This window comes from Neophocaena asiaeorientalis, unplaced genomic scaffold (genome assembly GCF_003031525.2).
Source record: "Neophocaena asiaeorientalis asiaeorientalis breed wild unplaced genomic scaffold, Neophocaena_asiaeorientalis_V1.1 scaffold14, whole genome shotgun sequence".
In the NCBI taxonomy this organism is placed as follows: Eukaryota; Metazoa; Chordata; class Mammalia; order Artiodactyla; family Phocoenidae; genus Neophocaena; species Neophocaena asiaeorientalis.
The window spans coordinates 4,511,876-4,524,357 of NW_020175192.1; the positions used below are offsets into that span (position 1 = coordinate 4,511,876).

At 36.4% G+C, this 12,482-nt stretch overlaps 1 protein-coding gene across 1 annotated transcript in view; it reads right to left on the bottom strand.

Annotated features, from left to right (window-relative positions):
* LOC112413121 (disintegrin and metalloproteinase domain-containing protein 32-like) overlaps positions 1-12,482 on the bottom strand; it is a 153,038-nt gene that overhangs the window by 86,597 nt on the left and 53,959 nt on the right. The window contains exon 11 of the mRNA XM_024764983.1: positions 7,295-7,431. Coding sequence (XP_024620751.1) covers positions 7,295-7,431 — 137 coding nt within the window. The remainder of the gene's footprint in view (positions 1-7,294; positions 7,432-12,482) is intronic.

Consider the following 12,482-nt stretch of genomic DNA (forward strand, 5'->3'; position numbering starts at 1 on the left):
AAAAAAAAAAAAAAAAAAAAAAAGTAGTAAAATCATCTACATCTACAATAAGTAGTTAAGGGATACACAAACAAAAAGGTGATGTCAAAAACAGTAAACATTGGGGGTGGGAAGTAAAAATGCAGGGTTGTTAAAACGTGTTTGAACTTAAGAGATCAGCAACTTAAAACAAGCATATATATATATTGCTATATACAAACCTCATGGTAACGACAAACCAAAAATCTATAGTAGATATACACACAAAAAAGAGAAAGGCATCCAAACATAACACCAAATATAGGCATCAAATCATAAGAAAAGAGAAAAAAGGAAGAGGATCTCAACAAAAAAGAACTACAAAAACAACTCCGAAACAATTAACAAAATGGGAATAAGTACATACATATCAATAATTAATTTAAATGTAAATGGACTAAATGCTCCAATCAAAGGCAGAGTGGCTGAATGGATACAAAAACAACACCCATACATATGCTTCCTACAAGAGACTCACTTCAGATCTAAACATATGACAAATCCACAGCTAATATCATACTCAAATGTGAAAAGCTGAAAGCATTTCCTCCAAGATCAGGAATAAGACAAGGATTTCCACTCTCACCAATTTTATTCAACATAGTATTGGAAGTCCTAGCCGCAGCAATCAGACTAGAAGAAGAAATAAAAGGAATCCAAATTGGAAACAAAGAAAGAAAACTGTCACTTTCTGCAGATGACATGATACTATATATAGAAAATCCTAACGACACCACCAAAAAACTACTAGAACTGATCAATGAATTCAGTAAATGTGCAGCATACAATGTGATACATTTCTATACATTAACAACAAACTATGAGAAAGAGAAATTAAGAAAACAATCCCATTATCAATTGCTGTTAAAATGATCATACTACCCAAGGAAATCTATAGATTCAATGCAATTTCTATCAAAATATTAATGGCATTTTTCAGTGCTAGAACAAATAACTATAAAATTTGTATGGAAGCACAACAGACTCCAAATAGCCACAGAAATCTTGAAAAAGAACAGAGTTGGAGGTATCACACTCCCTGATTTCAAACTATGGTACAAAGTGCCAGTCAACAAACAAGTATGGTACTGGCACAAAAACAGACACATGGATAAGTGGAACAGAACAGAAAGCCCAGAAATAAACTCACGCACTTATGGTCAATTAATCTATGACAAAGAAGGCAAGAATATAAAATGGAGAAAAGACGGCCTGTTCAATAAATTGTGCTGGAAAAACTGGACAGCTACATACAAAAGAAACAAACTAGACTACTCTCTCACACTATGTAGAAAAATAAATTCAAAACGGATTAAAGACTTAAATGTAAGACCTTAAACCATAAAACTTCTAGAAGTAAACAGGCAGTAAGCTCTTTAGACATTGATCTTAGTAATATTTTTTTGTATCTGTCTCTTCAGGCAAGGGAAACAAAAGCAAAAATAAATAAATGGGACTACATCAAACTGAAAAGCTCTTGTACAGTGAAGGAAACTATCAACAAAATGAAATGGTGGCGTATTGAATGGGAGAAGATACTTGCAAATGACATAGCTAATAACAGGTTGATATTTAAAATATACAAGGAACTCATACAATTCAACATCAATAAAACAACCCAACTGAAAAAGTGTGTAGAGGACCTGAATAGACCTTTTCCAAAGAAGACATACAGATGGCCAACAGGCACATGAAAATATGCTCAACATCACTAGTCATTATGGAAACTGAATCACAAGAAGATACTACCTCACACCTGTCAGAAGGGTTATTATCAAAAAAGAAAACGAATAGCAAGTGTTGGCGAGAATGTGGAGAAAAGGAAACCCTCATGCACTGTTGGTGGGAATGTAAATTGGTGCAATCACTATGAAAAACAGTATGGAGATTCTTCAAAATTTCAAAACAGAACTACCATATGATTTGTCAATTCCACTCCTGTGTATTTATCTGAAGAAACAAAACTGCAAATTAGAAAAGATACATGCATCCCTATGTTCATTAGAGCATTATTTACAATAGTTAAGGTATGGAAACAACCTAAGTGCCCATCAATAGATTAATGGGAATAGAAGATGTGGTGTATGTGTATGTATGTGTGTAGATATATATATATATATATACACACACACACACACACACACACACACACACACACACACACACAGTGGAAATTACTCAGCCATAAAAAACAATGAAAGCTTGCCATTTGTGATAACATGGATGGAACTAGGGGGCATTATGCTAAGTGAAATAAGTCAGGCAGAGAAAGATAAATACCGTATGATTTCACTTATATGTGGAATCTAAAAAACAAAACAAATGAGCTAACAGAGCAAAACAGAAACAGTTATAGAATCAGAGAACAAAGAGGTGGTTTCTGGGGGGGAGGGGGGAAGACATAGGTGAGGGAGATTAAAAGGTGCAAACTTCTAGCTGCAAAATAAATGAATCGCAGGTATAAAATGTACTGTGGGGACTTCCCTGGTGGTCCAGTGGTTAAGACTGCACTTCCACTGCAGGGGGTGCCAGTTCGATCCCTGGTCGGGGAACTAAGATCCCACATGCCTCCCAGCACGGCCAAAATAAATAAATAAAATATTTAAAATAAAAAAATACAAGTAAAATATTTAAAATAAAATGGGGAACACGGTAACTATGTATTGTCTTTGTATGGTGACATATAACTAGACATCATGGTGATCATTTTGAAATGTATAGAAATATCAAATCACTATGTTGTATAACAGGACTAACAAAACAAACAAAAAACTCATAGAAAAAGAAATCAGATGTGTGGGGGGAAGGGGAACTGCATGAAGGCAGTCAAAGTCACAAACTCCCAGTTATAAGTAAGTACTAGGGATGTAATGTACAATATTATAAATATAATGAACATTGCTCTATGTTATATATGAAATCTGTTGAGAGTAAATCCTAAGAGTTCTCATCACATGAAAAAAATTTTTCTACTTCTTTATTTATCTATATGAGATGATGGATGTTCACTAAACTTATTGTGATAATCATTTCATGATGGATGTAAATCAAATCATTATGCTGTACACCCTAAATTTATACAGTGCTATATGTCAGTTATATTTCAGTAAAACTGGAAGAAAAGACAGAATAGATAAATTTTATTTTTTATATGCATTACAAACTAAATCTACCTAAGAGAAAGTTTTGAGCTTCTGGGTGTGGTTGTATGTAAATTCTTACATATACAGAAAAAATATGGTTATGTATGTGTATGATACCTCTGCCTAGGTGAAATACAACTGAAATAATGGCACGGAGAAAACCAAATATCCATTTACGTAAATTCCCAGATGTATATCAATAACTCTCCAAACTTCTATTTCCTCTATCTTTCCCTTGACCAAATTAAGAATCAAACTCTTTGAAAGTTTGAATCTCTTCTATTTCAATGGTTTTTCAACGTTTATTCATAGGTTTGTACTACATATATAATATGATAGATAATTCATTGAATTGTAAGTTGTTTGAAGCAGGAATTTTGTCATCTTTATGGTTGGTATCACTTATTACCTGCACGGTTCTAAGCAAACATAGAACCAACTGTCTGTTGATTCTTCCTAATAACAACAAACTTTCGTTAAACAGACTGTACTGTGCTTTGTCCTGAGCTTTCTCAAAGATTTCACAGAAATTGTATATTAATCAAAATTTAACATAATTATGTCCATATACCACTAATAAAAATAACTTCAGACAATATTTCCACAAGATGAGTCACTCTGCATATGCAGTACAACTTTGTAAGGTAAGGAGGTAACTGACATTTATTGAGCGCCTATTATCAGCCAGATATTTTATTCACTTGATTATTTAATCCTCACAACAAACCAGAGAGGTTGGTATTGTCATCAACATTTTATAGAAACTTAATTAAAGTTTAGAGAAGCTAGAAACCTCTTCAAACTCAGATAGTTTGTACATTAGCAGGATCAGAATTCACACACAGTTATCTAAGACTCCAAATTCAGGTACTTTTTACTCAAAATTTCATCTTTGAACAGTAAATAATTCAATAAAATATTTACTATTAAATATTAATAGATATTTTACTATAAACCATAAAATGTGATGATCTTAGCACCAAAACTGAATGGTGAAGAAAACTTTTAAATAAAAAAACTGTATAATATTTTTGATCTGGGAACTATTTATAGCTAACTGTATATAATCCCTAATTATTCACCTTTTCGCTGCCCATATGGCAGTTCTTAACTAAGAATGTGTGTTCCCAAAGTTTACTTGAATCAATTATCTGAAGTTTTTCCTAACATTCATTTGGCTGCGATTTTGCACTCTAAATTGTAATGCTATGTTATTTTGCTCCCAAATTATTTTATAAAGGCTTATTGAAACTATGATATAACTAGCCTAAGTTCTGTATTCAAAGAACAGAGAAATTATGTGACAGAAGGAAATTATGCAAAAAAAATGTTGTACTCTCTACCATTTTTCTGAAGTTGGGAGTTAGCACTTGACAGCATTTTACAGTATTTCATTTTTCTTTCAGGGTCTGTCTCTTGTCTACACTTCTTTCCCAACATTCCATATTCTCACTGTTCTTGTGTATCCCTACACCACCATTTTAATACCTCCTAGGTCTTTCTATTCCTCAAATAAGAAGAGATACCAGCACACTGATAAGTAACTTACTTGATTAATTGCATCCTCACAACAACTGTGAGATGTACGTATCATGATCTTCATTTTTCAGATGAGAAAAATAAGGGTTAGGGAAAATAGCAAACAAGTGAAAGATTCCAAAGCCCACATTCCCCTCAATGTATTCCTTACTCCAAGATGGTATCTCCTCTTCCCCAATCAAATTCCCATAGCTTAATAAAATTGGTCTTAGTAAGAAATTAAGAGAAAGCAATAAGAATAAAATAATTCAATTTCTTTGGATAACTGATACCTCCATACTCCTTCTAAATGTTTTTGCCTTTTTGTAAAATGATGCAACTGGATAGGTAAGCAAACCTTCACCATGAGTTTTCCCTAAGTTCCTACATTCATAGCTTTTGCCATTTTCTATGCTCTTTCCTCCCTCCACTTCTGAACTATTTGTTTGTTCAGACTATGTTAAAAGTTACCCACTTTTAAAAAGTAGATATAAATTGCATCATCAAAATAATATACTAGAAGGATTATTGAACTAAAGAATGAAGTTTGTACGAATACATTTTAATGTTCTTTTGTTACTTGGTTTAAATTAATTCCAATATATTAACTGTCCTCTATATGAAGTCAATATGGAGTAGAGAAAATAACAAAAGCTTTGAGTCAGATAAACCTGTTGACTAGTACCAATCTTGTGACTTATGAGATTTTAAGCAAAGTGATCCAACTCTCCAAGTCTCAGTTTCCTCATCTACAAGATACGGATAGTACCCATCCACTTCTTAGGGTTGTTATGAGGATTAAATGTTAATAAACAAGTAAAGTACCTAATTCAACTCTTTGGCTTATAGTGAGTACCCAATAAATCATTGGTGACATTACTGATATCAGCTGAAGTTGGCCATTTATTATCTGTATATCCAATGTAGAGTCACTTAGGCTCTCTGTACTCCAGGGCTTTAAAAAAAAAAAAAACACATGGAAAAAGACAAATGGAAATAATAATAGTTGCCTTACTTACTCACATGCCTTCTTTGAAAATTACATAAAATAATGAATGAGATGTACTCTAGAAATGCAAAAGATATATCTATCTACATTTATAGATAGATCGATCTTATATACTCATTTATATATCTTACATATATATGCATATAAAATTGTTAGATTTTGTAAAAATTAAGATAATACTTGCTCTACACACATCACAAAAGTTTTTTAAGAAACTGGACAATATGTATGAAAGCAGTTTAAATGTCATAAAGCACCATACAAATCCAAAGGTTTATTACCACAGATTCTAAAGCCGGAATGCCTGGGTTCAAAACTCAGGACTGCCACAACCAGCTCTCTGACCACAGATAGTTATCCTTTTATAATTCAGTTTCTTATCTGTAAAGATGAGAATAACAGGACCTACCCTAAAGAGATGTGAGGATCAAATGACTTAACATATGTAAAGTGTTTGAAATAGTCTCTAGCACATAGCAAGCACAACGTAAATATTTGTTATTTTTATTATCATTAATCCCAGACTCTGGGTGACCTTCACAAAACATCTTGTCATAGCATACTTGAGAATAGTTGGCCAAATGGACAATAGGCCCAGAATGGTCATTTTCATATTGTTTATATAGCTATATAAATTTTATATTTGATTTAATAAATGTTATATTTAATTTATTATACATTTAATTTAATAAAATTATATATTTTATACATATAAAATATTGTTTTATATATAATCCATGGAGAACTAAATTGTAATAAAATGTGTGTATATAAAAATATATATGTTTGTGTTTGAGCTATTTTTAGAAAGTAAGCGTTAACCTTAGGTGGTGCTTAGAAGTAACTATAAAAAGAGCATGTTTTCAGAAATTAATGGCTTCTTTTCACTTTTGACTTTTGATTGTTCTTCAGTTATGAATAGGTCATACTTGACATAGGCCCTTTTTACAAATAAAAACTGTAGAACACTAATGACATCTGCTGTAGCCCTTGTACGATATACTATGTGGGGAACACTGGCAAATTTAGAAATCACTGTAACTAATCCATCACACACTTGTAGGATTTTACAATTTAAAAAAACACTTTCCCATTTTATTTTCTCATTTTATTCTTATATCACTCTGTGAAGTAGGAGAACAGGCATAATCATTCCCATTTTAAAGATGACAAAAATAAATCTAAGCAAGGCCTAGTAATTTATCCAAAGTCACACAAATATTATATTCTTTAGATCATAGTTTTTCCACAACATTAATATACTCTAAAAGCAAAACAGAAAATTTTGTCTAAAAACAAAGGCCACTTGTTTTGGCCTACGACATATTTTTAAAGATCCTTATTAAGTGATTTCTTAAAATACACAGCCTATGGAGAATTCCTTTGCTAATGTATCTTGCAGACTGGATTTGCTATCTTTGACTGTTCTTAATGCTAACCTCCCACCATACTATTCTTAGGCTTAAACTCTCATATTTATATTTTGTGGTCCTTGGTCCATTTATAGTTAATTCATGCTATAAGCAAATACTAAAATTTTTCACTTCAGTTATGTAAAACAAAATAAATACAACAAATAAATAAATCTTATTCCTTAAAAACTTACATGGCTTTTGGACTCATTATGCAGATGGCTCCTGAACATCGACATTTCCTTGGGTCATCATATGATATGCCCAGACTGAGTCCCAGCATCTGGGTGACAATAATTGAAAATGCCTCCAAAGTTATCCCCTTGGGATACTACATTAACAACAAAGAAAATTCAAATAAAAGACAATTCACTGAAGGGTGGTAAAAGTAATATTTTTCTAATTATGAACATTCTATTGATTTATCAAATACTTAAGATTATGGAAATGCAGTTCATTGGACAAGTAAGAAGCTGAAGATCTTCTTATGAAATTTTATTGAGATATAAGCATATTGAGCCTATGTCTAGCTTTGCCATGATTTAACAATTGAATGCTTTTAAGATAATTCTTAAATAACTGTCCTAACTATATAAAAGAGCTATTTTTACATTAGATTTTTGGCTATCTGGACCATGATCTCCCATTTATCTAATTTCTTAGGACAGCTCTCATGTTCATTCAGGAGAGTCCACATGATACTCCACCTCTCAGCTCACAAAGTGGCCACATAACCAAATTCCTCAGTTGTAAGTACGCTATCTGCTTCCTGCCAAGATTTTCCATGACACAGTAACTAGTATCAGGAGAAACCGCGGACAACAGACCCTCAGGAAAGCATTCTTGTGATTTAATGAGTGCATAAATGTCTTCCTTGCCAAGGAGAAATGGGACACTGGTAATTCATGATATGCAATGAATTTGAGACATCATAATCTCTTAAATTTTGCCAAATGTGGCATAAGTTAAGGTACAGGTAGAGGCCAAGTTGTGAGGAACATCAAGGCACTTCACTGTTATAAAGACAAGCTATAATAAATATTTTGGGGTCAATTGGCTTCTTATGGCAGTGCTAGAGGAAGTACATTATGAAAAGCAGAAAGGAAAAGCTGTAAATGAACAACTGATAATGCAAACAGGCAATCAGAAAGCCTCTGCAGCAGCACTGTAGTGATTATCACCTCCTGCACTTGTTGGTTTGATACAGCTGAGGACCAAACTCAGGGCCTAGCTACAAGTACTGTAGGGTTCCAGCTCCAATTTAACTATCAAACCTACCAGGTTTGGTGTGGAAGGAGTCAGAATCTGAAACTTGGGGTGGGAACAACTGGAGTGACATGAACAAATATCCCTGGACGTCCCTTGCCCATAGAGTAAGCCTCCCTCTAAACAATGAAAGAGGGCTTCACCAGTGGAGCAGTGGTTAAGAATCCACCTACCAATGCAGGGGACATGGGTTCAAGCCACAGTCCGGGAAGACCCCACATGCCATGAAGCAACTAAGCCTGTGCACCATAACTACCGAGCCTGAGCTCTAGAGCCCGCGAGCCACAACTACTGAAGCCTATGTGCCACAACTGCTGAAGCCTGCGTGCCTATAGCCCTTTCTCCACAATGAGAAGCCCACGCACCACAACGAAGAGTAGCCCCCACTCGCCGCAACTAGAGAAAGCCCATGCGTAGTAACGAAGACCCAACACAGCCAAAAATAATTAATTTAAAAAAAACAATGAAAGAGCCCCTACATTTAAAAAAATGACACTTAATGACAATACCTGGGACATTTGTCTCATCACCCCTCGTTGTCTCCAGGTCCATAATAAAAATTAAATTGCAACAGGAGTGATATCACCAAGATGGCAACATAGGTCTTTCCCAACTTCACTCCCCCTCACAAGAAGAACAACTAGCAACTATTCATGGACATCACCGAGAAAATTCTAGAACATGGAGGTGAGGCTGAAGCAGCCCCTGTACCAGAGACCAAGACAGACCTCATTAGAAGGTTAAGAGGAGCAGATATACACTGAATGCATTGCCCCTCCCCAAGACTGGTGCAGCACCACACCGAGAAGTCTTCCCAGAGCCTACAGTCCCTCAAGTGGGAAAAGAGCCTAGAGTGGACATCCAGATCCCCTAGTATTGTGGATCACTTCTGGGAGCCCCTACTCTGATCTTACCTCATAAGAATCACAAAGGATGAGTGAGATTTGACCCCTGGGAATCTGATCATGACAGAGAAGGCAGGAAGGGCTTGCAGCAATCACTGCTTGCATCTTGGCAGGCCGAGTTCCCAGCTATAGCACCTGTAGGTGCCAACTAGCAGCTTTGCCCATCTGCAGAGCCAGGACAGTGGAACAGTATGACAAGGGAAGTCAATGAGGTATAGGAGTGCCTGATTTGAGTCCTCAGATGAACAGCCTTGCCAGCCCTGGAACCTGGTCTGCTACCCACCTCCACCCAGTCAGGGGAGCTGTTCATAGCCCTGCCTAATGCCTAGTATAGCTCCCGGCTCCCCCTGACCAGAAGCCTGGTCAGAACACCTGGTAGCTGCATAGTGCAGCAACACTTGAGCAGAGAGTATGGCAGGCAGAACTGACTGTTCACAGAGCAAAGCCTGTGGCACTGTTCGGCCAGGAAACCTGGAGCGCCAGTTAGATTGAGTCAAGACCACAAACAAAGAGCTAAGCTGGTTTTCCCACTACACCTGGACAAGGACACAGATTCATAGCCCTTCCCACTGCTACATATAGCCTTCAGAAAGCCCAACCAATGAATCTAGCCAGAGCACACAGGAAGCTGTGCCGCCCATCCAACAACTCTGCTTACAGTGGCACTTGAACAGAGAGCACAGCCCATGGTTTTCCCCATCTTCAGAGCAAAACCCAGTGGCCCCATGTGTCCAAGGAATTAAGGGCACAGTCTGCTTAATGTGGGTCCACAAACAATGAGCCATGCAGGTCATGTGCTCCCTGTCAGGGCACGGAAGCTAATTCACCTCCCAGCTACTGCTGAGTAAAGTTCCCTGTCCTGACCTTCTAGGAAGCCTGACCAGTGAATCTAAACAACCACAGAGTATATCCTACTGCCTCTCTTGGGCAGGGAACCTCACTATCAGTCCTATCCAACAGTTAATAGCCAGTGGTACCCCCTCCCCTGACCTCAGAGGCTGGGCAGTGGCCTTGCCCAAAAATAGATCCTGCCTGCCCAAGGACATGTCCAGAAACCTAAACTGAGCTGACTAGTGAAGAACTCTCTCTGCCAAAGTGAGCCTGTAAAGTCTGGAAGAGGAGACCGATAACTCAAATGCACAGGTACCAAAGTAAGGAATGAAGGAGCAAGAAAAATCAGGTGGATGTGACACCATCAAATCAAACTAAAAATGCTGCAAAATAACTAACCCAAAATAAGTGGAGATCTATGAAGTGTCAGAGAAATAATTTAGAATAATCTCCTTAAAGAAGTTTAGTGAATTACAAGAACACACAGATGACCAAATGAAAGTAGTAAAACAATGAATGAACAAAATAGGTTCAACAAAGGAACAGAAAGCATTAAAAAGAGATATCCTAGAGCTGAAAAACACGACTGAAGCATTCAACAGAGAGCTTCAACAGTAGACTCAACCAGGCAGAATAAAGAATCAGTGATCTAGAAGGCAGGAATATTTTAAATTATCCAGTCAGAGGAGCAAAAATAAAAAAAGAATGAAAAGGAAAGAAACCCTACAGGACTATGGGACACACACACACACACACACACACACACACACACACACCAATAACTGTATCATGGGAATTCCAGAAGGAAAAGAAAAAGGGACAGAAAGTACATTTAAAGCAATAATGGCTGAAATTTTCCAAAAACTGGGAAAGAAATGGACATCCAAGTATATGAGGCACAAAGGACCCCAAATAGGTTGAACTTGAATAGGGCTACACCAGGACACATTATAATTAAAGTGTCAAAAGTAAAGACAAAGAAAGAATTTTGAAAGAAGAGAGGAAAAAAAACCAAGTTACATACAAGGGAACCCCCATAAGACTATCAGCAGGTTTCTCAACAGAAATATTTCAGGTGAGGAGAGAATGGGATTATATATTCAAAATACTGAAAGAAAAAAACCTGTCAACCAAGAATTCTATGCCCAGCAAAACTGTGCTTCAGAAATGAAGAAGAGACCATGATTCCCAAACAAATAAAAGCTGAGGGGGCTTCCCTGGTGGCGCAGTGGTTGAGAGTCCGCCTGCCGATGCAGGGGACACGGGTTTGTGCCCTGGTCTGGGAAGATCCCACATGCCGCGGAGTGGCTAGGCCCGTGAGCCATGGCCACTGAGCCTGCGCGTCCGGAGCCTGTGCTCCACAATGGGAGACGCCACAACAGTGAGAGGCCCGCGTATCGAAAAAAAAAAGAAAAAACACCAATGTCGTTTTTCACAGAGTTGGAACAAATACTTCTAAAATTTGTATGGAAACACAAAAGTCCCAGAACAGTCAAAGCAATCTTGATAAAGAACAAAGTTGAATTTATCATGTTCCCTGATTTTTTGTACCTGTCTCCTCAAGCAAGGAAAATAAAAGTAACAATAAACAAATGGTACTACATCAAACTAAAAAGTTTTTGCATAGTGAAGAAAACCAACCACAAAATTAAAAGGTAAACTACTAAATGGGAGAAAATATTTGCAAACAATATATATAATAAGGGGTTAATATTCAAAATATACAAAGAACTCACACATCTCAACATCAAAAAACCCCCAAAAAACCTGATTTAAAAATGGGCAGAGGACGTGAATAGACATTTTCCAAAAGAAGACAAACAGATGGCCAACAGACACATGAAAAGATGCTCAAAAACACTAATCATCAAGGAAATTAAAATCAAAACCACAATGAGAAACCACCTCACACCTGTCAGAGTGGCTGTCATCAGAAAGACAAAAACAAGTGGTGGCAATGATGTGGAGAAAAGGGAGCCCCTGTGCATTGTTGATGGGACTGTAAATTGGTGCAGCCACTATGGAAAATAGTATGGAGGTTCCTCTTAAAATTAAAAAATGGATTGCATATAATCCAACAATTTCACTTGTGGGTATTTTTCCAAAGAAAACAAAAACACTAATACTAAATGATATGTATCCCAATGTTCATTGCAGCATTATTTACCATAGACATGATATGGAAACAACCTAAGTATCCATTGTTAGATGAGCAGATAAAGAAGATATGACATGTGTGTGTGTACATACACATACATATATATATATATATGTATGTATGTATATGTATACACACACACACACACATATACGCACACAGTAGATTAATACTCAGCCAATAAAATCTTGCCATTTGCACCTACTGTATAGCACAGGGAAC